Here is a 25121-nt window from a genome sequence, read left to right as displayed (position 1 = left end):
TGCACACACAGCATCAGTAACTTCATATTCCAACTCGAAATGAAGGGAACTTTGAGACAGTTTATCCTGTATTACAGGACTGACCTGTTAAAGCCTGCGTGTGTTTGTTTACGTGTATGTGTGTGTGTTTGAGCGTGTGTGTGTGTGCCTGCGTGAGTGTGTGTTTATGTATGTGTGTGTGTGTGTGTGTGTGTGTGTCTATGGTTGTGTTTGTTTGTCTTTGTGTATGCATGTGTGAGTGTGCGGGTGTGTGTGTGTAGGTGTGTGTGTTTACGTGTATGCAAACGGAGTGTGTGCGTGAGTATGTGTGCGTCTATGGTTGTGGGTGTGTTGAGAGAGGGGGGGGGGGGCAAGGGGTGAGGGGAAGGTAGAGTACAAAGGCACCTGAGTTATTGGGAGTGTCCTGATTAGTGACTCATCAGGCCGGAGGGCTTGTTTGTACTCTCTCTGCTGTTGTCATACATGGTTTATGGTTTAGTACAAATTGCTAATCTTCTTTTTTATATGGACAAGTCTCAGCCATGTTTCAAGTATGTGTTGGTTTGTTGTTGTATTTCCTCTGCTGTACCAATACTCGTTATTAGAATAATAACAAGACGAAGCATGGGAGAAAGAAATAACACTTGATCACAATAATTATACTTTATCCTAATAGGTGAGCTGGTCCCGAATTAGGCCTTGACTAAAATAATACAAAAGGGTTAGAGTGACAGAGAAAGTGAGAGGGTGAAAAGTTGGTTAAAAATATACAAAAAATAAAGTGTGGACAAAAATATGGATGTGTCAACATGAATATGCAAACAGACAGACAGACAGACAGACAGACAGACAGACAGACAGACAGACAGACAGACAGACAGACAGACAGACAGACATACTGAACTGGAATTTATGTGTATTTTCTTTACACATAAATGAAAGCCCACAAAATGGTTGTCTGTCTGCAGTTTTTCTCTTCAGCTCAGGGATGTGTGCCCTTCGACCCCCTGCAGCCCTCCCCCCCCCCCCCCCCCTCATATCCTGCACAGCTGTCACCAGGGACCTGGCTAGAGAAAGGGACCCATCTGCCATCTTCCTTGAAAGGTCAACGCTCTGTGTGTGTGTGTGCGTGTGTGCGTGTGTGTGTGTGTGTGTGTGTGTGTTTGAGAGAGTGGCTTTGCATATGCATGCATGCAGCACATGTGTGTGTGTGTGTGGGAGGGAACCATGCCTTTCTTTTAATCTCTTTTGTTGCGTTCTCTCCGTCTCTGGCACACTTCTGAGGGCCATGGCTGTTTTAAACGCAGACGGGCCCTTTGTGTGTGCGATGCACGCTTTTGCTCATTTGCATTCACTTGGGTGAAATACATGTTTACGTTGAATGGAATTATGAGGGTGGCAGATTGACCAACTGTCAGTCCCACAAGCAAAATTGATAGAACAGATAATAATTATATTGTGAAAAATATAAATAGGTATCCCATTTATACCGTTTTTAGCATAAGACCAATTCTAAGTTCTCTGTTGTATTTTTAATCATAGATCTTTATCCATCCAAAGGTTTTATATGAGTACAAGATGTACAAGACAATTTGGTTTATCTGTTCTGAAGAGAGTCATTACCCTCACAATACTGAAGTTATCACTTGCTTGCTGGAAGCAGAGCCTAATTAGCCAAGTTCACTAGCTTACATGTCTGGAGATAATGAGCTAGGAGGAGCCAGTATTACGGCTGAAAACAAGACTGTCCAGGTTTATAAGTGAAATCCACTATTTTGCACCCAACTCAATATTCAACCCCCTTCATGAAGGTTAACCCTGAATAAATCCTCAGCAGTATAATCTTGTAGTGTGAATGAGAATCTTTCATCTAAGCAACAATATGTTTAGCATAAGATTCATACTTTATTCTTCATGCTTTTATTTTTAAGTCTTATCTTAAAGAACTTGATTTGGAACCGCATCAGAGCCAAGCAGGCCCAATATGCCTTGAGTTTGCTCCAACAAATGTAAACCCTGCCGACACTATAGGGCAATAAAACTATAAGAGTAGAGAAGGAGAGAGAGAGAGAGACAGAGACAGAGAGAGAGAAAGGGAGAGAGAGAGAGAGAGAGAAATTTGATCACTCGTTGCATAAAAAGGATTTACAATGGTAACAAAGGAATTCTCTCTGCACAGGATTAGTAAAGATTGTGCACCCTATAGGCCTACTTCTCTCACTGCTTCTGTGAGATGTGGGAGGTGTGTGTTTGTGTGTGTGTGTGTGTGTGCGTGTGTGTGTGTGTGTGTGTGTGTGTGTGTGTGTGTGTGAGGGACATAAAAATGGACCCTGTTCATACAGGTGTCAGGACAAGCACCTTAAACACAGCCTGGTGTGGCTGGTTACTTTAAATACAGGTCTGTTTCCTTTAGTTTACCAGTGCCGCAGTTTAGACACACAACTAGTGAAAGCAGCCCCATGGTGTTCTAGGGGGTGTTCTGGTAGATGCTAATGAAACACAGTCATGGAGCAGCACCTCGGTTCTCCGTGAACAGGGTCAATAACGGTGTTTAACTGTAGTTATTCAAGGACATTGGCTTAGAACGGTTGTGCGCTGTGCGGTCAGTGTCAATTAAATGTAATTGTATTGCAAATACGAGGAGACAGTTACAATGGGAGCTGACAGACCGACCTGCAGTGTATCTGATGCAACCTGTTGAAAGTGTTTCGAAGAGGCGTACGGCCAATTGCGTATGGCCAATGGCTGTCAAAAACACAACCCTAATTATATTTGTTTATTCATGTAGCATCGAAGTTTTCCAATGGAAAAATGCTGAATGTCATAATCTTTTTGTTGGTTGTTTTGGGAACTGCATTAATAATATGCATATGAATTAAACAGTGGAGACTAAGTGTGTGTACCTGCATGTGTGTGTACATGTGGATACACACCCCAGCGTGAGGTTGGACTACAGCATACCTTAAATCTTGGTCGTTGGGCGTTTCCTTACTACTTGTCAATTTTCTGGCCGATATCCTAGAAGTTCCCTAATTAATTAATGTTTGAAAGGAACATGTAAGGTGCTAAATGAGCTGAAAACAAGCCCAGGTGTTGCCACAAAAATCGGTACACCATGGGAATGAAATGTGTGTTGCATAATTGCATTATAAAACGATGCCATCAATTCAAGATGTGGAGTTTCTAAAGTGTTCCAATGAAATTGGCTCGCCATACTTTGCTTGAACACAGAAATTACAATTTTAGGAAGATTAGAGTTGATTGTAAAAGGTGTAATCTAGATGTTTTAATGATTTGTGCTTCCATTCTGTGAAAGTATTTTATAGAAGTGTGAGACTTACAGGATCTAGGGCGTTACCTTGCGTACCTTGTGATGTATAATGTTTGCCAAGCCTTAGTTTGGAGTGAGTGTGTGTGCGTGTGTGTGCGTGTGTGTGCATGCGTGTGTGTGTGTGTGTGTGTGTGTGTGTGTGTGTGTGTGTGCGTATGTGTGTGTTTGTATGCGTGGTTGTGTGTTAGTCATGATGGCAGGCAGCTTCAGAATACAGGAAGTTATTTATTGTGGTATAGGACTGTGTGTTTGTGTGTGTGTGTGTGTGTGTGTGTGTGTGTGTGTGTGTGTGTGTGTGTGTGTGTGTGTGTGTGTGTGTGTGTGAGTTTGAGCAGGTTTGGTTGGGGTGAGAAATAATGGATCAATTGAAAGGATGAGAGGGAGAGAGAGAGAGAGAGAGAGAGAGAGAGAGAGAGAGAGAGAGAGAGAGAGAGAGAGAGAGAGAGAGAGAGAGAGAGAGAGAGAGACACACACACACACATAGAGAGGGAATGAGATATGGAGGAGGGAGGGAGAGAGAGAAAGAGAGAGGGAATGAGAGAAGGGGGGCAAAGGAGAGAGAGAGAGAGAGAGAGAGAGAGAGAGAGAGAGGGGGATCGAGAGCAGGGGGAAAGTGATACGGTTAAGCAGCTGAGGGCAGTTTGTGAAGCACTTGTGAGGTAATTGCATTTGGAAGTGCGTGCATGTGTGTGTGTGGGTGTAAACATGTTATACCTTCCCATGCATCCGTTCTTATCTTGATCTGAATGCGTAAAATACCTTTATGCCTCCCTCCTTCCCCCCCCCCCTCTCTCTCTCTCTCTCTCTCTCTCTCTCTCTCTCTCTCTCTCTCTCTCTCTCTCTCTCTCTCTCTCTCTCTCTCTCTTTCTCTTCATATGTCTCACTAATAGCTAGTTCTGCTTGCCAGGATGTCTTCCCTCTGCCTCTCTATTATTTCTTGTGTCAAACTACTATGGTTCTGCGTTCAAATCTGCCCAAAAATACACACCCTACCACACACACGCACACACACCCAAACACATACACACACACACCCACACACACCCACACACACACACACACACACACACACACACACACACACACACACACACACACACACACACACACACACACACACACACACACAGAAACCAACCCAAGATCTCTTATCTTCTGCAGTGTTTGCTAAAGGCTGTAAACAGCAAAGCGGAAGCGGGTTTCTCCAGTGGGATCCGCCCATGCATGTCTGTCACTGTACAGTATACCCACTTGTCAGTCGTTGTCACGTTGATTATCACATGACTTCTATCAGGCGGTCCTCTTTGTGTAAATGTCCTTATCTGAAAATAATATTGATAACCATTGAAATATTCTGAGGATATGATGCATGCTAACTCAAGTTCAAGGTATTGCTTAAAATACAGAACTGGAAGAGGACTCTTGCATATTCGATCTTTGGAATAAACTTTGACGGACACAAATGTGTGATGCATTCAAATGATTCCACATCATCTATTTAGTCATCCTGTCCTCTATCTCTTTTTTTTCAGCATAGTCCACGTCAACGTGTGAGCAAAGTGACAAGTTCAGCCCTAATCATTGTGTGTGGTTGTGTGGGTTGGAAAGGGAAAGCATTATGAAGTGTATGGTGTGACCTTCTCGCATTCTGCTTCCTTCACCGCCACACTGTGTTCATGCTTTCAGGTGAAAGGCTCTCGTCTGGAGCGAAGGGGGAGTTGTTGTGGTTTGGGCATGTTTGAGATCTAAGAGCTGAAGAAGGTCACAAGAAAATGAAAACCTTTCCACTGACGCCATAAATGTTTTGGTTCTTTCTACCTTGTGGCCTTTATTTCCTTTCCTTTACATTTTTTCAAGTCTGTAATTTTTTTACTGAAAAATCATGTACATTAGTTAAATGCACACACGGCCAGCATCATAGTCTCCGTGCCTGCGTGTATCCTGTCCCCACCGCTCTCTTTTGAGCTAGGATTTAGGCCGAGAGCACCACAAAAGGCTGTGGCTGCTTGCTGTCTATTTAGCCAGTGTTAGGCCCGGGCTTTGCCAGTCAAATGAGAGACCAACAGATGGCTGGAATGTTGGAAATACCAGAGATCAGAGGCACCGGGAGATTAGAAGGGAAACGCAGAGCAACCGCCTAAATAAGGGGTGTAAACATACCGACATTGTGGATGTGCTGGTATATATTTCCTTTGTGAGTTTTTGGGTCTACATTTAGTGTGTTTGTGTGTGTGTGTGTGTGTGTGTGTGTGTGTGTGTGTGTGTGTGTGTGTGTGTGTGTGTGTGTGTGTGTGTGTGATTGAGAGAGAGTACTGTGTGAGTAATTGTGTGTGTGTCTGACCAGCTGTTGGTTAACATCCTATTGTCTCCACCACTGCCCCATCTGTAATTTGCTTCATTGATGGGAGAATGCTAGTGGGTCTTAACATGAATTAGGAATGGCTATATTTGATACCTGAAATCCCATTTGAATGAGTTATCTGAATATGAAAGGCATCCAATAAAGGTAAAGCATAGCAAAGTAAATGATAGCATAAAGCACAGCAAACACTTATGTAGGCTTATGGAATATCTGGCATAAAGTTGGCCGTCAACTTTAAAAAGCGTTCCGTGAATAAATCAATGGTCTGGGGCTTAGCCTTCGAAACAGACGAATCTGCAAGCTCTTGTTTTTTTTTGTTCGAGCATATGCACATTTTTGAATTTGTGTGCCGATGTCAGGCTACCATGCTTTATAGCGATGACAGATGACCCAAGGTAAGGGGGATAAGCGTTGAATGCCTAAATTAACATTAAATGCTTAACTGTCAAGAGACTCAAAAACAACAACCAAGCTTTTTTTAAACCAAGGAGAATATAGGAAGAATCTGCAGTTGTAGCCTCTTGCTATATCATGACATTTAGAGCAAAAGGTGCCACGGAAGGACACAGACACAAAGGTAACTGAATTAATAAAACGATTTTATGGATTTTAACATTGTCACCGATGGATTTTTTTTCGATATTTGATGTTCAGTGGTTACTTTCAGACTCCTTGCACTCACCAGCCTCACTAGGCCCTGGGTAAGAGAGCTTCGCTGGATAATAATAGTGATCTGTCTATCTCAAACTGCAGCTGGCTGCAGTGAGTGGTGCAAAGGCACAAGGCAATAGTCCAATATTCAAACAAAAGAGAAAAATAAATAGACAAAATATTTTGCCTCTCTATCTCTTTTTTTATGTGTATTCTTATGAATAATAGTTGAATAATTGTTTATTTATTTGGCGGTCCTAACTCACTAATGACCACATTCTCCAAACATACTTCTCATATCATGACATTTTGCCAAACTTGGTCTAATGTGTGTGTGTGTGTGTGTGTGTGTGTGTGTGTGTGTGTGTGTGTGTGTGTGTGTGTGTGTGTGTGTGTGTGTGTGTGTGTGCGCGCGTGTGTGCTCGTGTGTTTACTTTGAAACATTGCATACAAAATTATATTTTCAAAATAATACAACTTCAAAACATCTTCTGGATACTTAATAGAACCCAAGTTATCGTTTTAATCACTACTGATTATGCTCTATGCTGCAACTGCAAATTAATGGAACTCCCTCAGCACAGCTGCAGAAACAAAGAGGACGCTAGACAGCTTTCTGTATTATACTTGGTGAGATGCTGCCCTCTTGTGGAACCAAGTGAAAACAAGAAAAAGTTAATCGGAAATAGGCCGATTCATCCTGGAACTTGTTTCGGTCATCCAGCACAACAGAGATCTTGATCAAAACATATCGGTCAGGTGGACATTTGAGTTTTTGAAGTGAATAAATTGAAACGCTTGCTTACTCGCAGAGGCAAATATAACAGTAAAATCAGTGGCCTATAATAACTTGCAAACATGTATAACATGTAGGCCTACTTACTGCACAAATGCTATACTCACTCACTGCAACCAATGTTAAGTGTCGATTAAATATATTTACATGTAGGACTATATGTTTTTAGTCAAATCAAACCTTCTGTTTTTGGAAATGCCAAGTAATACGAATAGCGTAGCCTACTCAGTTAAACCTACAATCATCTGAACTCGTCAAACCCTGACTGAAATTAATTTAACAATAGAGCCATTTTAACCAATTGTGGTTGTTATGGATTATAGACACTATATCATACCTTGTAGTACATCTCGATAATGTACTTATTCATACGACCCTTGGGACGCCGAGCTAAACACCGACCAATCAAATGCGATGGTTACTTGTAAACATTCCCGTGCTCTCACGTCGCGGTTGAGGGGCCCAAACACCACCTCCAGATAGGTGAGACCCCTGGTCGTTTTATACATCGTTATGTGCTGTGCGCAAAATAAAGATAAAAAGGTCACGTGTTGAAATCCCAGCTAGTCTGTCATGTACTTTCCATGTCTTTTTTGGCTGTTATCAGCCGTCAAATAAACAATGGGTGAGTCTGGCATGTTGACAGTAGGCCAGCCTCTGATCGCCCGGGTTACACACACAACAACAGAAGATTGTGTTAAACTGACTGCCAAATGGTTACGGTGGATTGGCTAGCTAGCAACAGAGAATTGTAGGTGATTTTAATTTATACATAACATTGCTGATTTTATGCTACACTTAATTATTACGGTTACTTAAACGTGCATGTGTGTGTGTGTGTGTGTGTGTGTGTGTGTGTGTGTGTGCGAGCGTGTGCGCGTGCGTGACGGTGTGTGTGTGTGACACTGTGTTAAATGTTGCCCTTCTGTCTTTCACTATGTTCTTTGCTGTCCTCAAGTGACCTTTTGCCGGAATGGCAGGATTTCTGAGATACAATCGCGAGTCAAACCACCCAATGAAAGATTCAGAGACCATACTTCAAGAGGTACTGGCATCATAGCCCCCCTGCCCTTATACATTCTGTATGTTCTTTATAACCGAAGTGGATCATATTGATGTTCTTTCATTGTGTTTTTGGAGGCTCTGACAGACTGTTACCCGGTACTCTGTGAGTACTGTGGGGAGGGAACCCGGCCTAACTTGGATCTGACATGGTTGGACAAACCAGAGGTGGGGCGATTAATGAAATATTAACGTTATCGACAACCGGGCAAAAGTTCGCAAGAATAATGCTGCCCCGGCTTACTTTTGTTGCATCACCTTGCATTTTGCTTTCCTTTCAATTTAAATGATTCTGTGTTTGGGTTGTCTCCCCGTCCCACAGAGATCGGGACAGTTCTGCTGTTCTCAGTTCCAGCTGCTTTGGGAGTGGCTTCTTGATCAGAGGTCACTGGATTGGACGATGTCTGACCCTGAGAGCCATGCTACACCCCACGAACAGCCAATAATGCGGGGGGAGAAGCTTTCTTATAAAGAGGCCAGTCTAGAAAAGGGCAGGCATGTGTACACTCAAAGACCTTTTATACATTTGTATAATATTATTTCATATTTAAAAAAAATAAGTTCAATTAAAATAAGTTTTATCAAACCAGTTGCCACAAATGTAATGCCTAATTGATAACACTTTGAATGATTTAATTGATGCTGAATCTCTTATTAGCAAAGCGGAAGCACAGGAAGCACAGCAAGCTTGCCATCATGCATCTGGCGATTCACCCAGAGCCACTACAGAGCCTTGTAAGTCAACACTATAACAACTTAAGCCATTGCTTCAAAGCGTGTCTTCTCCACCCTGAGTAGCTTGCACGTGTGTCTGTGTGTGTGTGATTTGGGTTTGACTGTTAATTATTTCTCATGCCGCTAGATAACACGGCCTCAAATGCAATCCGGTACCGACACTCCACCATGTGTGCGGGTAATGCGGGCTGGACCGTCTCCCCTGAGTCACACACACAGATACCTTCAAAAGCAGAGACACCAGAGACAGGGGTGGAGATGTATCGTTGTGAACACGACCAAGGGAAGTTTGGTTTGCATCCTCATCAGGTATGTCCTTCGAACAAATCTGCTGATTTTCGGTCAGGTTTATAAGGAAGATGGCCTAGAAGTTATTCTGACCTTGTTGGTATTAAACCATAAACAATTCCACTCAACTCTGTTGAGCAGACAAATAAATAAGAGATGATGTGAGCAATTAGCATTGTATATGTCCAAGGAGAATACAGCGCCACACTGTGGTCGGAGGTGGAACTATGCTCTTATTTGTCAAGCACTTTCCGAAGATTTAGGGTTGCCTAATGTACAGCTAACAATTGTTGCTCTTCTCTTATTTACATATGCAGCCTGCTGCTGGATTTCAACAAAGAAATTACTCCAGTGGAATGAAATGTCTCACTGTGTTCCCAGATGGATCCTTGCAAGTCCTGTATCCTTTTGTAAGGGAGGTGTACACACTTCCTTCATATTTATATATTTTAGTAGCCCTCGTGTATTCAAGGTTAATTAAATATACAGTCGATAAAAGGGAATAAAATAAATTTCATTTTCTGAGGGCATAACAATCCTTATAGCCATGACAATAGTTACCCCTCTGGCTGTGTGGCCCTGGTGGTTGTGGTTACTGAAGCAAACGGCAGGGTCTGCATTGTTTACGACGACAGCGATGTCCCTGAGCAACCAATCAGAGCTATGTTCCAGTCCGATGGCCGGGCAACGTGCTATAGCAGCAATGGTAGCATCTGGTATGCAGGTGTTTTCCTTAAGGTTATTACCATCTTATGATCTATGGCTACAGAGAACTAGAGGGGTAATAAGAGCTGTGTGTGTGTGTGTGTGTGTGTGTGTGTGTGTGTGTGTGTGTGTGTGTGTGTGTGTGTGTGTGTGTGTCTTTAACCCAACGTGTCACCAGGCTCAGCCTAGGTCAATCCGGAGGTCAGCGCTTGGACCAATCAGGAGCCAGAGTTCAAAGGTGGAGTTGGGGCAGCCTTGGCCTTGGTAGCCCCACCCCTCTGCGGCCACTCTTCCTGTCACTCAACAAGAATATCGGGGTTCGCGTACTTGGCAGAGACCAAGTATTTGTCTCGTTCTTGTGCTGCGGTCAACAGGCAAGGTTCAGTGTTGGCATCAGCTGTGTACAGGTATCTACTTTTTTGGGGGGGTTTATTTGATTTTATGATTTATTGTATACAGCAATTAACATTAAAGGTGCTCTAGAAAAGATTGAATAGATATTAGCTTTTAGTTATATCTTGAGCATTTCTGCTCTCTTAACTTAACTCTTTGACGCTTACGTACAGCCCTTTAAACCTTTATCAGTCGTTGGTAGCCTTTCTGAACAGTTGTTTAAGTAACCTACATTCACATTCATCACCCTTTATGTTTCTAGTGTCAGGTGGATTGTATGAACATATGTCACAATCCATCCATCCGCTCAGAGGAGCTGTTCCTGCTGGCCGGGAGAATGGGAGTGTCTCTGGCCATGGAAGGTCTCCGTTATTGCTTGAGAAGGCTTTCCAGGCACAAGCCTTTCAAAGCCCAACTGGGTATGCGCCATCACATGGGCCTCATCAGGAAGCTGCTGGCAGCCAGTACCACTGTGGGGATAGGGGCCAGCGACAGGGCCTTCATCCACAGGTGCCTTCAGGGCTACTTGTGATGCGTGTCCTCTATTACTTTTTACATTTCCTTTTCAGTATATTGAATAAAATTGAACTACATTTTTGACATTGTATTTATAATTAAAAACTACTCCTAGGGGAGAATTGACAAGCAACACCAAGGATCCAGTGCGTTTTGTTTGACATGAGTCACCGATAATCCCCTTGGGACTTGTCGAATGAGCTCAACCGCTTGCCTTAAGACCAACAGTTGACATAACATCTAGCAGATGGCTCTACAGGGCATAAGCATCCTTATTGTGTTTACTCATCCCCCCCCTCCTAACCCATTACCCTATTAGGACCAAGTGGTTTTTAAGATACTGCTCAAAGACAGTCTAACTGGCTCGAAAGCTTTGGTTGTGATTTTTCAAAAGGCAAGATTAGTTGTGCCTGCACCTGACGTTGGGAGAGGATGAATTGAGGGTTCTGTTAGTATGAAGTGAGGTAATTCGTAATGAGCCAACATCCATATTCAGCATGTCTAAGTTGAACATGCCCACCGCCAACTAGAGCCAGTCTCAAATATGTTACTTGAAAAAAATAAAAATAATGCAAGGAAGGAAACTCAATCGTAAATTACTATATCTTTTATTGTCAACATCTTAAGAGTTATGCAAATATATAAAACAGAATTCACAGATCAAAACAAGAAAACAATTTCCAATGTTAATTGTGTCATAATTAGTTAGAATTGGAGATGTATTTCCTGTAAGAACGTAGCTTAATTTAGAAAAAAATTAAATTACAAGTTAAAAAAAAGGAGGTACAAATGACGACGCATGGATCAGTCATTCGACAGTTAGAATTTTTGTTAAATTAACTTGCTCTACCACAGATTTTCATGGGATGCTATAGGCGCCTAATCGGTGGTTTACAGCGCCTAAGATGAACTCTGCAGTAATACTAATAGTACAACATGATGACGGGGGGACTGGGTAGGGTTAGTGGCGTGGTTGCCACGGATACCACTCTGGCGTCAGGGGCAAGGCGTCTCTTAGGGGCGTAGTGAGGAGCGATGGGGGACATCCAGTCTGTGCTTGCAGTATTCCTGCCTTCAGCGCAGACCTTCATAAACCCACGCTTCACAGCCCGACGAGAAACCCACCTCGAAACCTGGGGGAGCAAATGTTGGACATTGGTTCAAATATGTCACATATTCGAGTTAAACTGCACAACTGCGTGTGTGTGCGTGTGTGTGTCTGTGTGTGCTCACATGGAGGGGTCCGTGGCTCTGGCCGCTGAGGGGCGTGGCTAGGAGCGGTGCGGCGACAGTGTGTCCATGTGAACGTTCATCTTCATCTCGTTCTCCAGGATCTGAACCAGCTGCTGCATGGAGGGCAGTTGGCCGGACTCCAGCTTAGACCACACCGGCACGTCTGTGGGGATCCAAAACAAGACTTTCAAAACGCTGCCAAAGTCTAAATAATGAGGGCTGTCAAGTTCTTGCCGGTTGGCTGGTCGATATGCACTTGTTCGACCAAACTGTACCCCGAAATAAATATGGGTAAAGAAATGCTGTACCGTCAAAGAAAGGCTCACCGTTCAACGTGATTTCAAAGGCTCCTGTCGACATCATTTGGTTTTCAATCATGTTGCTGAAGAAAAACACCATCATGCAGGCATATATCTGAAACAAACGACCAAAAAGTTACAGATCCATTGATTGCAAGGCTACCATTGACCCTGATAATGCCCTTCCAAAACAAACATCAGTACAAAATAGCTTCATAGTTAACTCCATTATACCAAGGCCTAAAACATTTTTTTGTTTGGTTCCGGTTTCCGACCGACCCTGTCAATTTATGTGCGACCCAAATTATTTTATGAGTTTTATAAAAAAAAAATTTTTTTATTTTTTTTATGTAATTACGTTTTGGTACAGCACCTCTATAATTACGTTTTGGTACAGCACCTCTTCATTCTGTACAAGGATGAGCGAATTTTCTCGTTTTTAAATGAAAAAAACCTACCTATCATTCGCTGCCGCTGGAAAAAATAAAATAAAAAAATAAAATAAATTCCCTACCTACCCATGACCTCAACTGACAACCAACAGGAACCAAACTGCATTTAACGTGTGTGCGTGACCCGTGTGTGTACACACATTCAGCAAATAATGTAATATGTTTACTATAAGCACACGGGCAGCAAACGCCATAAACCTGGGTGGTGGATCGGAGGTGCATGCAAAGGCAGAAACAATGAGTATGCAAATTAAAAAAATCAGGTTAGTCCAATATTTCAACTACTTTGCTAGTCATCTGATCTCATTGAGATGAGCTCAGACAGTGATGTAACAGTTACTTTAAACTTTTAATCGAAGTTGAGGAGTGAGTACTGCGAGTAATTGTTCACTAGTCAAGTAGACCTGCAGGTAAGCCTGATTCCTACCTTATTCTCCTGTCCCCAAGTCCACACGCCAGGGGCTTGCATACCCAAGAGAGCGAATGGGTCTTTTCCGATTATAATAAGCCCAATCACCACCAGCTTAAAAGTGGACAGGAATGTAGCAATGTGTCTGAGGGGAATACAATGAGACGGACAACATATTTAGTATGCAATACGAAAACAATTAAGTGAAAATATCCTCCACCTAATCAGTCAAATTAAGCTTTCTCGGTGCACGTTAAACATCCAAACTAAATAAAGACAAACATTTGTATAGCTCTGACGTTAAACATTAGTTCAGTTCTCTCACAGCCTGAAGTTAAAGAATGAGTAGTGTTTGTTTTGGTAAACCAGACATTTTTCACTTGCACCTACCTGGAATTCAGTAATGCTGAAATCATGTGGTTGGGTTGAAAGGCACAGTGGCTGTATCATTACGTTACCGAATGGGTGGCAGCAATGTAAGCCAGATCAGTTTGTAGAACTCTGATCTGACATAACTCAGTAACTCTGAAGGATATATATACACAAGGAGATTTTGTAACGTATGACAATTGTTGTCGTAGAACTACCTACACCGCTTCTTATGTCATTATTATGTACAGCACAACTAAAAGCATTTCAACACATGTCTGATGGCTAAATGTAGGGGGCAATTAGTGTATAATATTGTCAACTCCAAAGCGAGTAGGAAAACTGGAGCATTTCTTAAAATAGGAGGCAGGCTTCATGATAACGACTGCCTCTCCCATGACCATTACACCCTGTTGTTGTCAACAGCAACAGCCACACTTTGGTTTCAAATGTGTTAGTTAGTGAGAGACCAGTTCGAAATCCTGTAAAAAATTGCATGTGGTGTTGCTCATATCCCATTTATTTGCGTTAACGTTTTCCTCAAATTAAGGCCACAAGCTAATTAGTGAAAACAGGGGGCTGTAACTTATTAACCTACGCCAACAGACAAATCTAATTGCAGTATTCTGAAGTATGCGGCTGGGCTCCTTTACGTTAAATCATACCAAACTGGATTAAAAAACCTGTTTGTTTACAACAGCGACTGGGTACAGGGAACACTCGCCACCCAGGTGTTACCCTGAAGGGTCCTGTTGCCTTATAGCTATTCCCTTGTGGGTTTATTAGCAGTTCATTTGATGAGGACCCGGGCGCCAGAATGACACTTCTGAAGCAAGTCTTCAAAACACCTGGGAGTAGAAAAGCAACCGACCAAACAACAGCCCCCATTATTTATGTGCATAATGAAAATCGGAATGGAAAAGTAATGAAGTTGTGCATGTATCAACATATAACTGCATACACTGAGCAGTAGCTCAGTGTATGCAATATGTTCAACTTAACATTTAGTGCCTAGAAAGATGTTTGACGTTCCTGTTTACCATGACTGAGGTATTATTAAATAATATATTCTAGGGGAAAAACATTTTTGCCCCTAGTCTTCCTGTGTATTAAATCCCATGATACATATTTTTCCCGAGAGCTAAGATCATTCAGCTCGTACACATGCTGACTGAGCCCGGCACATCTGCTGCATTAATGGGCCCACGCCTAGTTTAAAATACAACTTATACAGCTCATACAACTTAGTAGAATGGCTGTTGGTGCTGTAAACTAATTTAAAAAAAATTGAATGACCAAAACATGTTCGAGAGTTCGTGCAGGACTTATTGAAAAGCCCATTTCCTCTAGTGTGGAGTGCATCAGAGGTATACAGGAGATTGATTCGCAGAGATGGAGGATATTTTTGAGACCTTAATATGTGCTTGATGGGCTGTCTTTCTTACCGATAGAGGGGCATTGGAAGGTAGTTCTCTCCCTCAATGCGGATGTCCGGATACCGCTGGTTCAAGGCCTGCATGTACTCCTCAAACACCCGCTTATACCCTCAGGAAATACTGTTGGAACAGAACCACAGGTTAGTGAGCAAGTTGTCAGGAGGATGACCAAGGCAGGGTCAAGTGTCATTGTTAAGAGGTCAATTCCAGTCTCCAATGTCTTTGGAGGATGACTTCTCTGACTTTTCAGCACCACCCACCCCAAAACACACAACAAATAGTTGATCAACATGATTTAGCAGCAATATAGCATAAACCGTATACAATGGGGAAATAGCATAATTCGGATATTTCGTTTTTTACTACTAATTTTATATCTTATGTTTTTCTGTCTATTGTCTAACGTCGACGCAGAGTTGATCTGATGTCTGCAGCGCTGGTGATCAGCCATTGGTCTGAATGGGTTCAGCAAGGAGAAGTCAATCATTGCATTAATCTGGTGGTAGTCGGCGGAAGCGGGGCCATGTTTCAACACGATTCTCTTTAAAACCAGAGTTAGGGTACATGCTGTTATATACGAATACGGTATCCACATGTACAGACTTGCGATGCAAACGTGTAGTAGACATAATAAATGATTAGCAGTTTCTAAAGTGGTCAAAATTAAGATAGTGTAGAGCAGTTAATTTCCGGCCTATACCACTCTGATCCACTTAGCACAGCTCTGAGCGTAGCTGCTAGTTCCCCCCCACCGTTATTTCCTTCTATCTTACCAGATTTGAAATTTAAGAAGAGGTCCAGTAGCAAATTGCATCTTCATCTTTTTCACGCCGCTGTTATCAGCCGACGTTGCACAGTATAGGGAAAAGACCCCCAGGAAGAGGAGGGAAAACCGAAGCCACCTACTACTCGCCATTCTGTCTTTGCGAGCTTGGTCACCGACCTCAATATCTTGCTCTGTCTCTCTCTCTCTCGTAGGCTGGAGCTCCAGCTGAGACGTATAAGGGGAGCACAAAATACTGCCCCCCGCTGTTTGGGAGCAGCAGTACGTGCACGATGTATGGCTTGCTTATAAGGTTAAGTTGATCTTTCTCAAGGTATTCAAAAACGATTGTACACAATTATGATATACGAACAATTATTTAAAGATACAACTCCCTTTAAAAAAAATAAAAACATAATCATCTTATTAACTTCTGCAACAGCTGATTAAATGTGCCTCTAGATGCTGTTTCTGGGTCTATTTCTACAATAGACTCGATTTACTGACTGACTAATTATTATATATGACGTTCCGTCGTAGTTCTGAACATTGTGTATTGGTTGACAGTTTCAGTAATGTAACTTGTCCCTCCAGTAGATGGCGACACGAAGAAATATGACACTATTCACGGTGAAAAACACCAAAGAGCAGAAGGATTCATCCAATGAAAGACTCGCACTACCGGAACTACCACACATTTAAACCATTGGCGGTGCAGAATTTATATTTGAAAGAGCGAGCAGTGTTTGGGAACTCTGTCGAAATCTTTTATCCATACGTGGTCGAAATGGACTCGCTTCTTTCCAAATATCTTGTTGGGGTAACCATACAAATCAGTCGGAGCAACGGTACGTTTACGTTTGCTGCTGCTAAGGAAATCCGTTAACTCCAATGATTGTCCTAATGTAATTTAATAGGCCTAATATTTCAATGTTTGCCAAACAGGACGAATCCATGGAGCCACCGTGAAAGCCTTTGACCCATGTAGGTCCTCGGTGATCGTAGAGTGGCAAGAAAAGGACGACAAATTACTCTCAAAGGAGGTAAGTAGACAGGTGACGCCGTCGGGCTATGACGCATGAGCATGCAAAGCTACTCTGTCCAGCTTGAACTAATCGTGAAAGGGTTATTATTCTGCGAGGCATCTTAAATTATTAGATTTATTTGCAGGAAATTCATTTATACTTATCTACTGCTTACTGAATACTAAATGAGTCGAGATCTGGACACGGGTTAGTTTAGACGTCATGTCTATTATGAATTGTTTTTCTCTGTAGATTAGCTTGAACGAACTACACCCCCTCAACCCAGAACTGCAGGATCAAATCAATGCTGCTGCTGCTGCCGAAACCGGGGTCCTCCCTACTACAGTACCAGAAAAGGTTAACATAATTGACCACTTATTACTGTACTTGATAAGGACTCTGTTTAATTGTGATTAAATAAAAATAGCTTTTAATACAATGATGAAATTGCATATGTAATTATGAAGTCAAATAATATTGATGTATATAATAATAATAACTTGAGTTGAGCGCTGCATGCAGCACTCAACTAATTATGTTTGGAATATGGGAGAGTGCAGAGTAAAGAATACATTTACAATAAACATATTGTTTTTTTATGTCCTTCAAATAAAAGTATATCAATGTCTCTCGAAAGCTAATTTTAGAATTGGTTATTCTCTAGACTTATGGTGGTCGGCTGCGCTCCAGGATCCCAGCCCCTTCCTCCTGTAAGTATAGCGACGTTTTTAAGTCCCTGGTTATTTACTTGGGACGGGATGCTTGTACACAATACAGATTCACAATTACTTTGACATTTGCTTGTTGTATTTTGACCAAAAGTCTGTCACCGTACTTGGTGTGCATATATCCAACTCTGCACCAAATGCCGTTATTGGGTATCTGTCCTCTATACCTGTGTTTTGATTTTATATTGGTTGGCATTCTAATGCAGAATTGTGTTGACTAGTGGGTTCAATGGGACTCATTGAAATGTAGCACCCTGTACACTGTCCTGTTTAATGAAAGAAGAAAAATAAAGTTGGCATGTGCTCGTTAGCTCCTACTTGATGGTTTTCTTTCCCCACTAAAGCCACTACTCCGTCAGCCTCGAAGAGAGAGGAGGCAGAAGAGAAAGGTTGGGTGGTGTACATTGTTGGTTTACCCAAACTAATCTTGCTACTCAAGCCCTTTTTGCACATTCCCCAATCATCGTTCTGCTCTTCACAATTAGATCTTGGCTGGTATCACGCTTATTTCTCCTCCAATCGGGGTTTACCCTGATAGCACTCTGGGGTCCTATCATATCCTCACTAACCAATGATTACACCTTGGCATGATGCTGTGGAGAGAAACCAGATGCAATTCTAGCAGGACAATCTATAGAACTTTCCTCTATTATATCCCATATATATATATATAGCCCATTAATATAATTATAAAATAGAAACGCATTACACTAGCTATCGTCTTTCAGTGTTCTAGTCCAAGTAATTATGGCTAGATGAGAAGTTCTACTACGATTCTTTATTATATATCTCTAATTGGATGTAAGTGGTATTCTGAATGAATATGCGTATTGCGGTCACCTATCACACGTCTTAACTGTCCTCATGCTAATTTGGCCCAAAGTAGGTTTGAGAAGAGGATAATTCTATTCGATCTTGGAGGGGTTCTCCTCTTATTTTTGCTCTGGGTGAAGTCTTAAAGACGGAGACCATCTTCCCTAATCACTTCCTGTCGGTGCCTCCCCCACATAATGCTTTTTTTCCTGCCCAGTGTCTAACTTGGTTCACTGGGGTAATCTGATAACCCGTACCGGAGAACTGCATCATTGATCTTTCCTTTTTGTTTTTTAAACCAGTTTAAAAAATCGTAGTGAACCAAGCCATGTTTTTCATTTTAGTTGCTAGGAAGACGATCAAGCCTTCTGATTTATACCAGTTTGCTGCCTGTGCACCACCCCAGAGTCTGGAGGTCCTTGCATCGGTCAAATCCTCGTGTAAGTTCTCCTCATACTATTCTTATAAGAGGGAATATTTCGGCTAGATGGTGAATGATCCTCACGTTCGTACAGCCTTCTTCTGGGTTGCAATGTCTCTTTACTTTTAAGACACCCTTTTGTTATAGTATCGTGTGTTTGATTTAGCTCATTAGATTAGGTCATTTCAAAGCATTGCGCTTGCATTGGTCCAATTCCTTGCATTGCACATATATGGTTCTCAATGATTTACAATTCATGATTATCAAGCAACTATAGTGAAAGACACGATCACACCATGTTAATTTCATGCTGGTTTATGTCTAATAGTTGACCTTCCTTAATATGACGCCGCTCTTCTTCCTCCCTCAGTGACGGCGATTAACCTGAACAAGAAGGACGAGTTCAAGCAGCCGTCCCCGGCTCTGCCTCGGAGCAAAGACGCCGCCGGTGAGAACCGGGATCCACAGAACCGACCCAAGGCGTCGTTGGCTGACGGTGAGCATCTTCATTCGGCCCCTCACAACCTGCAGCCGTGTTTGCGAACACAAGATTGCCGTTCATCGGCCGACCGCTCATAAAACAAAGATGAAAGCAAATGTATCCAATAAATAATAGATGAATGTTTGCTATGTTAGAATGAAGATGTACTTCTGTGCGCCGTGATGACTGGTGATGCGGGTCGCGGCGCTCTTATTTCTTTTGATACAACCATTGAAAAATGTCTAAAGTTTTGATCATGCGTACGACTCAGGGCGGAGGAGGACCATGGCAGCACCGGACTCTTCCAAGGCCAGTAAAAGGATGTCTGTTGTTATCAAACCAGCCACACAGGGAAAAAGAGGAAAGGTAATTATTTATATATTTTTAATAATTTTCTTGCCTCTCCAAACCGTTTTTCTGAAAAAAAAATTCTTAACCGACAACGCTCTCTGCTTACCTCCAGTTTGCAGAGTTTAAACGACCCAACCAGAAGTTCTACGAGATGGTCCAGGATTTCAGGGAGACTCTTGAAAGTGTGCCCCTGTCATTGACTGACATGGTACGCTTGGCCTAGAAACAGGAGATGAGCCGAATTATAAGTCTGCCAGGTGATCGTACTCTACTGACTGTCTCGGTCTATTATTACAGGTTGAAACCCATAGGATTTGTGTCTGCGTGCGCAAGCGACCGCTCAACAAACTAGGTATGGTGGGGGGGGAGAAATATGATACGCCTTGTCTATGCGATCATGTCAACGTGATTGTATTCCTTCCCAGTATGATGAGCTTGTAAAACCCGCTGACAACCTCTGACTCTTTGCACCAGAGGAGACCAGGAAGGACATAGACGTGATCTCCATACCTGGGAACGGCTCTCTGCTGGTTCACGAGCCAAAGCAGAAGGTGGACCTCACCAAGTACTTGGAAAACCAGGCGTTCCAATTTGACTACTCCTTTGACGAGACCACCACCAACGAGGTGGTCTACAGGTGATGAGGATCTTGTGCTCTTCAAATTTTTGTTTCATAACTTGGGACTTGAGTGTTACAAATAATTTCAACAATTATGTAAAACCTTTATAGTGAAAAAAGCCAAAATGGCAAATAAGTATGTCCGAAGGCATACTACCGGTATTGAGAAAAATATATATGCAGGTTTTGCCCTTTTTGTGAATATTTTTTATCGACTGGTCTGTCCCTTGCAGGTTCACAGCCAAACCCCTTGTGTATGCTGCTTTTGAAGGAAGCATGGCCACATGTTTCGCCTATGGCCAGACGGGAAGTGGAAAGACCCACGTAAGTCTTGAACGTGAACCATAATAGGTTACCGTATATTTTATACTGAGTGGAGGAAGGATTGGCATTGGACGTAGCACCGCAAATGATCCTGCTCTCTCGATTTTCTTTCAGACCATGGGAGGGGACTTTCGTGGAAAAAACCAGAACAGCAGCACCGGCATTTACTACTTTGCAGGTAGGCCATAAAGCTATTCGTATGCTTGCTTTTAAATCATTGCATCTGATTAGATGCCAAATACCAAGCTGTAAAATATCTAGTCTAGTCACATCGACATCATCAATATTGGTTTTCTAATCGTCCGGAAATGGGCTGATGCAATAGCCTGCTGTTAATCAATCTTTGTCTGGGAGTCAGCCTAGTGTTAATCCGTTGATCAGATGCCGAAAAATTGGAAAAACATCTTGAGCTTCACTGTGAGCATAGTTGCAGTGCATCGGATTGCCTCTACGAAGGCCGTCACCATCTCTGTGACTAACAGGGTGTCGTCCCTCTGGCTTGTCCCTTTCAGCCCGGGATGTGTTCTCCCTGCTGAGCCACAGAAAATACTCCCACCTCAATCTTTCCCCATACGTCAGCTTTTTTGAAATTTACAACAGCAAGGTAAGGGTTGTATGCATTGCCTCTACCAAAGGGATGTGCTCTGGCTCCGTGCCTTCGGTGGCAGGGGATCCCGATAAGGTTTTTGTTTTGTGCTGTTCAGGTGTACGACCTGCTGAACGATAAGGCGAAGCTGCGCGTGCTGGAGGACGAACGGCAGCAGATGCAGGTGGTGGGCCTGGAGGAGGTCTTCGTCTCCGAGGCGGAAGACGTCATCAAGTTGATTGAGCTGGGCAGTGCGTGCAGGTATGATCACGCGGTTGTTTGCCCTGGAACCTCGCGATAACAATAGCGCAACCGGTTTCTCGGTGCAGATACGCGTTGATTCTGTGAATATTCAATATGATATTAAGAAAAAATGAGTGATTAGGCAAATATGCTATTGCATCCTCTGTAGGACTTGCCATTGTTTGCTTCCACTGAGCAAACATTGACGTTTTCGTCTTAATAGTTTGAGCCAACCTGACGCCGCAAGAAGCAAAAATTCTGGATACTGATGACTCAAAAAATTGTCCAAACTGTGGACCATTTTCGGCGCACAATTTGTGGACCAAAAATGTCTGCATGAAGAATCGCATGTTCTGCTCAATACTGTTAGTCTTAACAACATCCATCGATTATCACTTCTCAAATCTCCCTCCCTCCGTCGGGGACTCTCCCCAGGACGTCCGGGCAGACCTCGGCCAACGCCAACTCGTCCCGCTCCCACGCCGTCCTGCAGATCGCCCTGCGCCGCAACGACCGCGCCGGCACCCTCTACAGCAAGTTCTCCCTGGTGGACCTGGCGGGCAACGAGCGCGGCCAGGACGTCAACAGCAACGACCGCAACACGCTGAACGAGACGGCCGAGATCAACACCAGCCTGCTGGCACTGAAGGTGGGCCAGCGCCCCGGCTCGCCAGCTTCCCGTCGTAGGCCGGCAACGTGGGGACGGTTATGGGGGGGGCGTGAAGTGCAAACAGTTTACTGATTCATTGTCCTGGAAGTTTTTAATGATTTTCTTTAATTTGGCGAACTTGCTTTGCCTTAAGTGAGTATTGTGAAGGTAATGTGCATGCTAAATTCACTGAACAGATGTTGGGTTCGTTTGAATATTTTTACTGATATATTTTGGATATTTCTGTGCATACATCAAAAGTCAAACTCAAGTTTTTATTGCATCCGTTACAATGGAAATTACATTGCTTATGCCCACCGTCATGCCCGCATAAAAAAAGAACCTCAGTTGAGAGTAGATGGTATAAACATACACGCATCCCATGTATTCTGTTGCCTGCATTTGAAGTTGGTGTATCAATTTCCTACCTTCTGTATTTTCTAGGAATGTATTCGGTCCCTGGGACAGAACAAAGATCACATCCCCTTCAGGATGAGCACTCTGACCAGGGTCCTTAGAGATTCCTTCATCGGAGAAAAGTCCAAGACTTGCATGGTAAATGTTTTTTTCCAAACAGTCCTAGATTTTATCACCACAAATCAGAAGTTTCATAGGGTTATTGTTCTATGCTGCTTATTGATGGCACTAATAAACAGTGAAAGAGTCTGTGTTTCACATCGACACCGATGTGAAACAAACTGTATAAATTAAATACAGTTTGCGTCTTATTGCATGAATACGTGATCTGAAAATGTAACCTTGGATTTGCTAATATACCCCGGCGTCGACAAACTGGTGCAAGGTGTTTAATGTCAACGTATCTGTTCTGTACTTTAACATTGGGTTTCTCTCTCCAGATTGCCATGGTCTCTCCAAGCATGGCATCATGTGACTATACCCTCAACACCCTACGCTATGCAGACAGGTAACACAGACGCACGCAAACTAGCTATTACCCGTGTGTTCAGAATTGTCTGTTTGCATGGTCTGCTTGTGTCGCGTATATTCCGTTAACGGCGTCTTCCCTTCCCGCGGCAGAGTCAAGGAGCTCAACGGAACCTCCAAAGCGAGTGCGGCAGCAAAGCAGCAAGAGCCCGTCAATAGCTCTGCAGAAGAGGTCAGCCCCTGTTCTTCTCTCCGTTAAAGAGACATGAAGCTGTGTGCCAATATATGGGTCAGGGTTCTGAACGTTTGCTCCATGTTCCGCTAAAGAACTCCTCTGCAGATTCCAGTGTGAACGAGGTCATCTCTGAGGCAATGGTGCTGAAGGACGAGTTTGACGAGGAACTTCAGGTGATGATCATGTTTTTGTATTTTATTGTAAAAAGAAAAAAAGATGATGCCTAAACAATTGTGATGGTCTTGCATTTTACATATTTTTGATTGTTGTTTATTTGCAGAGCGTCATTGATGTTGCCAAGGATCTAGAAACCGATGACGCTAGTCTTCCCGTTCTGGTGGATTGTGTCAAAAAGTTGTATGGTTTGTACAAATGTTTCAATACACTTGTTTAATTAATCGTTATTAGTATTTCTTTGTCAGCATTATAATCAGTGCATTAAACGAGACATGTTCAAATGAAATGCAAGCACTTTTTGTGATCGTACAGAGCCCACCTGGGTTCATGCTGTAGTAAAATAACTTGCAACCTTTTCTGCAGGGAATGGAGTGAAGCATTCATATCCAAACCGTAGTATTGTGCACTTGGGTTACATCCAATGAGAAACATGTTGGTTATAGAGTTGCGCACAATAAATACAACATTAAAAATTAACGATGTCAAACGTTCAGTACACAACAATTAGATTAAAGAAATTGTGTGCATTAAAGAAATCAACATTGGACTGGGTTTGGATTTTGATTTTGGAAATTTTAGCCCTGAACATAACGCTACAAGATCAGAAATCGACGGACTAGACATGCTTATTCTACCTCATAATGGCTAGACTATCTATAGATTTATATTGGGTCTATTGCCTCTTGTGGGACATTACCCTGGAGGTCATGACTGACTGACCCTGGATGTCACTGTTGCCCTCTACAGGCACCGTGCTGGCACTGCAGGCCGCTGTGAAACTGGAGGGGCTGGCAGCTCGTTGCTGAAGAAACCGCTTGTCATTATGTCTTCACACTAATGTTGTTTTTATGAATATTTTTGTGTTTTCCTGTCTTTGTGTGTTCACACTTATGTTGTTTTTATCGATATTTTTGTGTATTTTTCAAATAAGAAATAAAATTAAGGGTCTTCCTCTATATGAGGTTGTGTTTTATAGAAAACAAGCAATGTTAGTGTTCATATTTCTATCCCTAAAGTAAGACTATAAAGAAATATAATCTCGCGTCTAATAACAAATGTATACTTTCAAGCAGGCGGTCTTCATGTATCTTTAATCAATAACATGCTAAACCTGACTCACTGACATAATAAATGAATAAAAAAATAAATGAATCCCTTGTGATTTGCTTATGCAATGTTGATTAGATAGTTAGGGTTTATTTGTGGACAGATACAACTCATGTGGATTATGCACAGTCCAGCAGAAAGCATCGGAGCATTTGTATCTAGCTAAATTCAAATATACTTGTACGAACCTGTGTTTTGTAGTATAGTCGTTTTGCAGGACTCCTTTTCAAGACGAGCGTACAAACGCCACATTTTTACAGGCCCCTTACTTCCTTCCCATGACGCCCTATGGACAAAGACCTTCTAAAGGCTCCTCTTACAGCGTGTTGCACGCTGGAAACCTGGAAGTGTTTGTTTATCCACATGCACCTTCCGTCCCTCATACCACCAGTCAGCCAAACCCCCCGCCATGACATCAGCACGCACAGACAGCTGGAGAATGACCCGGGCTGAAGCTGAAACTGGGCCTCAGTGTGGGAGGCCTCCCTCGGGCTCAACGACCGCAGTCATCCTCCCTGCCTGCCAGGGCTCCTTCACTTTATACACAAGACTTTTATGTGTGTGTGTGTGTGTGTATACACACACCTGCGTCGCCAAGGGAAGGAATTCTTGACACGTGACAAATCAAAGACCTAATAAACCGCTTGTGACAAACAATCTCCATCTCCCCCTACCACCCTCCCTCCCACTTCTGCTCT

The 25121-nt window shown here is 42.7% G+C and overlaps 3 protein-coding genes across 6 annotated transcripts; 2 read left to right on the top strand and 1 right to left on the bottom strand.

The window, feature by feature from the left end:
- Positions 1 to 6929: 6929 nt before the first annotated feature.
- Positions 6930 to 10951, top strand: LOC115548321 (glutamate-rich protein 6). Of its 3 annotated transcripts, none has more exons than XM_030362852.1 (10): positions 6930 to 7602; positions 8078 to 8164; positions 8260 to 8349; positions 8504 to 8676; positions 8840 to 8916; positions 9044 to 9225; positions 9522 to 9604; positions 9762 to 9920; positions 10088 to 10316; positions 10565 to 10951. In XM_030362852.1, the coding sequence occupies exons 2-10, from the start codon at positions 8093 to 8095 to the stop codon at positions 10832 to 10834; spliced, it is 1335 nt and encodes a 444-aa protein (XP_030218712.1). In that variant the 5' UTR covers positions 6930 to 7602; positions 8078 to 8092; the 3' UTR covers positions 10835 to 10951. The 3 variants fall into 3 exon arrangements, with proteins under 3 accessions (XP_030218712.1, XP_030218713.1, XP_030218711.1); XM_030362853.1 differs by lacking the exon at positions 6930 to 7602 and adding an exon at positions 7668 to 7870 and having other exon boundaries at positions 9864 to 9920; XM_030362851.1 differs by lacking the exon at positions 6930 to 7602 and adding an exon at positions 7669 to 7870.
- A 458-nt stretch (positions 10952 to 11409) lies between these two features.
- On the bottom strand, positions 11410 to 16009 carry selenot1a (selenoprotein T, 1a). Its single transcript, XM_030363792.1, has 6 exons — positions 15790 to 16009; positions 15026 to 15136; positions 13230 to 13356; positions 12378 to 12465; positions 12052 to 12214; positions 11410 to 11951 (listed from the first exon to the last, which is right to left on the bottom strand). Exons 1-5 carry the CDS (start codon positions 15930 to 15932, stop codon positions 12090 to 12092), a joined length of 594 nt encoding a protein of 197 aa, XP_030219652.1. The 5' UTR covers positions 15933 to 16009; the 3' UTR covers positions 11410 to 11951; positions 12052 to 12089.
- Positions 16010 to 16433: 424 nt separating this feature from the next.
- kif2c (kinesin family member 2C) lies at positions 16434 to 24468 on the top strand. Of its 2 annotated transcripts, XM_030363790.1 has the most exons (22): positions 16434 to 16627; positions 16725 to 16822; positions 17057 to 17161; positions 17469 to 17514; positions 17877 to 17921; positions 18690 to 18785; positions 19137 to 19262; positions 19519 to 19613; positions 19711 to 19806; positions 19896 to 19950; positions 20073 to 20235; positions 20451 to 20541; positions 20656 to 20719; positions 21054 to 21145; positions 21246 to 21388; positions 21806 to 22019; positions 22464 to 22574; positions 22877 to 22944; positions 23058 to 23136; positions 23232 to 23312; positions 23420 to 23501; positions 24064 to 24468. In XM_030363790.1, exons 1-22 carry the CDS (start codon positions 16444 to 16446, stop codon positions 24120 to 24122), a joined length of 2193 nt encoding a protein of 730 aa, XP_030219650.1. In that variant the 5' UTR covers positions 16434 to 16443; the 3' UTR covers positions 24123 to 24468. The 2 variants fall into 2 exon arrangements, with proteins under 2 accessions (XP_030219650.1, XP_030219651.1); XM_030363791.1 differs by lacking the exon at positions 17877 to 17921.
- Positions 24469 to 25121: the final 653 nt, after the last annotated feature.

This window comes from Gadus morhua, chromosome 8 (genome assembly GCF_902167405.1).
Source record: "Gadus morhua chromosome 8, gadMor3.0, whole genome shotgun sequence".
NCBI lineage: Eukaryota > Metazoa > Chordata > Actinopteri > Gadiformes > Gadidae > Gadus > Gadus morhua.
Note: the sequence above shows the minus strand (reverse complement) of the source record. Positions and strands in the feature narration are given on the sequence as shown.

Coding starts and splice junctions, on each gene's coding strand:
- kif2c (XM_030363790.1), top strand. CDS start 16,444: ATGAAAGACTCGCACTACCGGAACTACCACACATTTAAACCATTGGCG. Junction 16,823..17,056: donor ACAAATTACTCTCAAAGGAG/GTAAGTAGACAG, acceptor TTTTCTCTGTAG/ATTAGCTTGAACGAACTACA. Junction 18,786..19,136: donor TGCATCGGTCAAATCCTCGT/GTAAGTTCTCCT, acceptor TTCCTCCCTCAG/TGACGGCGATTAACCTGAAC.
- LOC115548321 (XM_030362852.1), top strand. CDS start 8,093: ATGGCAGGATTTCTGAGATACAATCGCGAGTCAAACCACCCAATGAAA. Junction 8,677..8,839: donor GCCAGTCTAGAAAAGGGCAG/GCATGTGTACAC, acceptor ATCTCTTATTAG/CAAAGCGGAAGCACAGGAAG. Junction 9,226..9,521: donor TTGGTTTGCATCCTCATCAG/GTATGTCCTTCG, acceptor TTACATATGCAG/CCTGCTGCTGGATTTCAACA.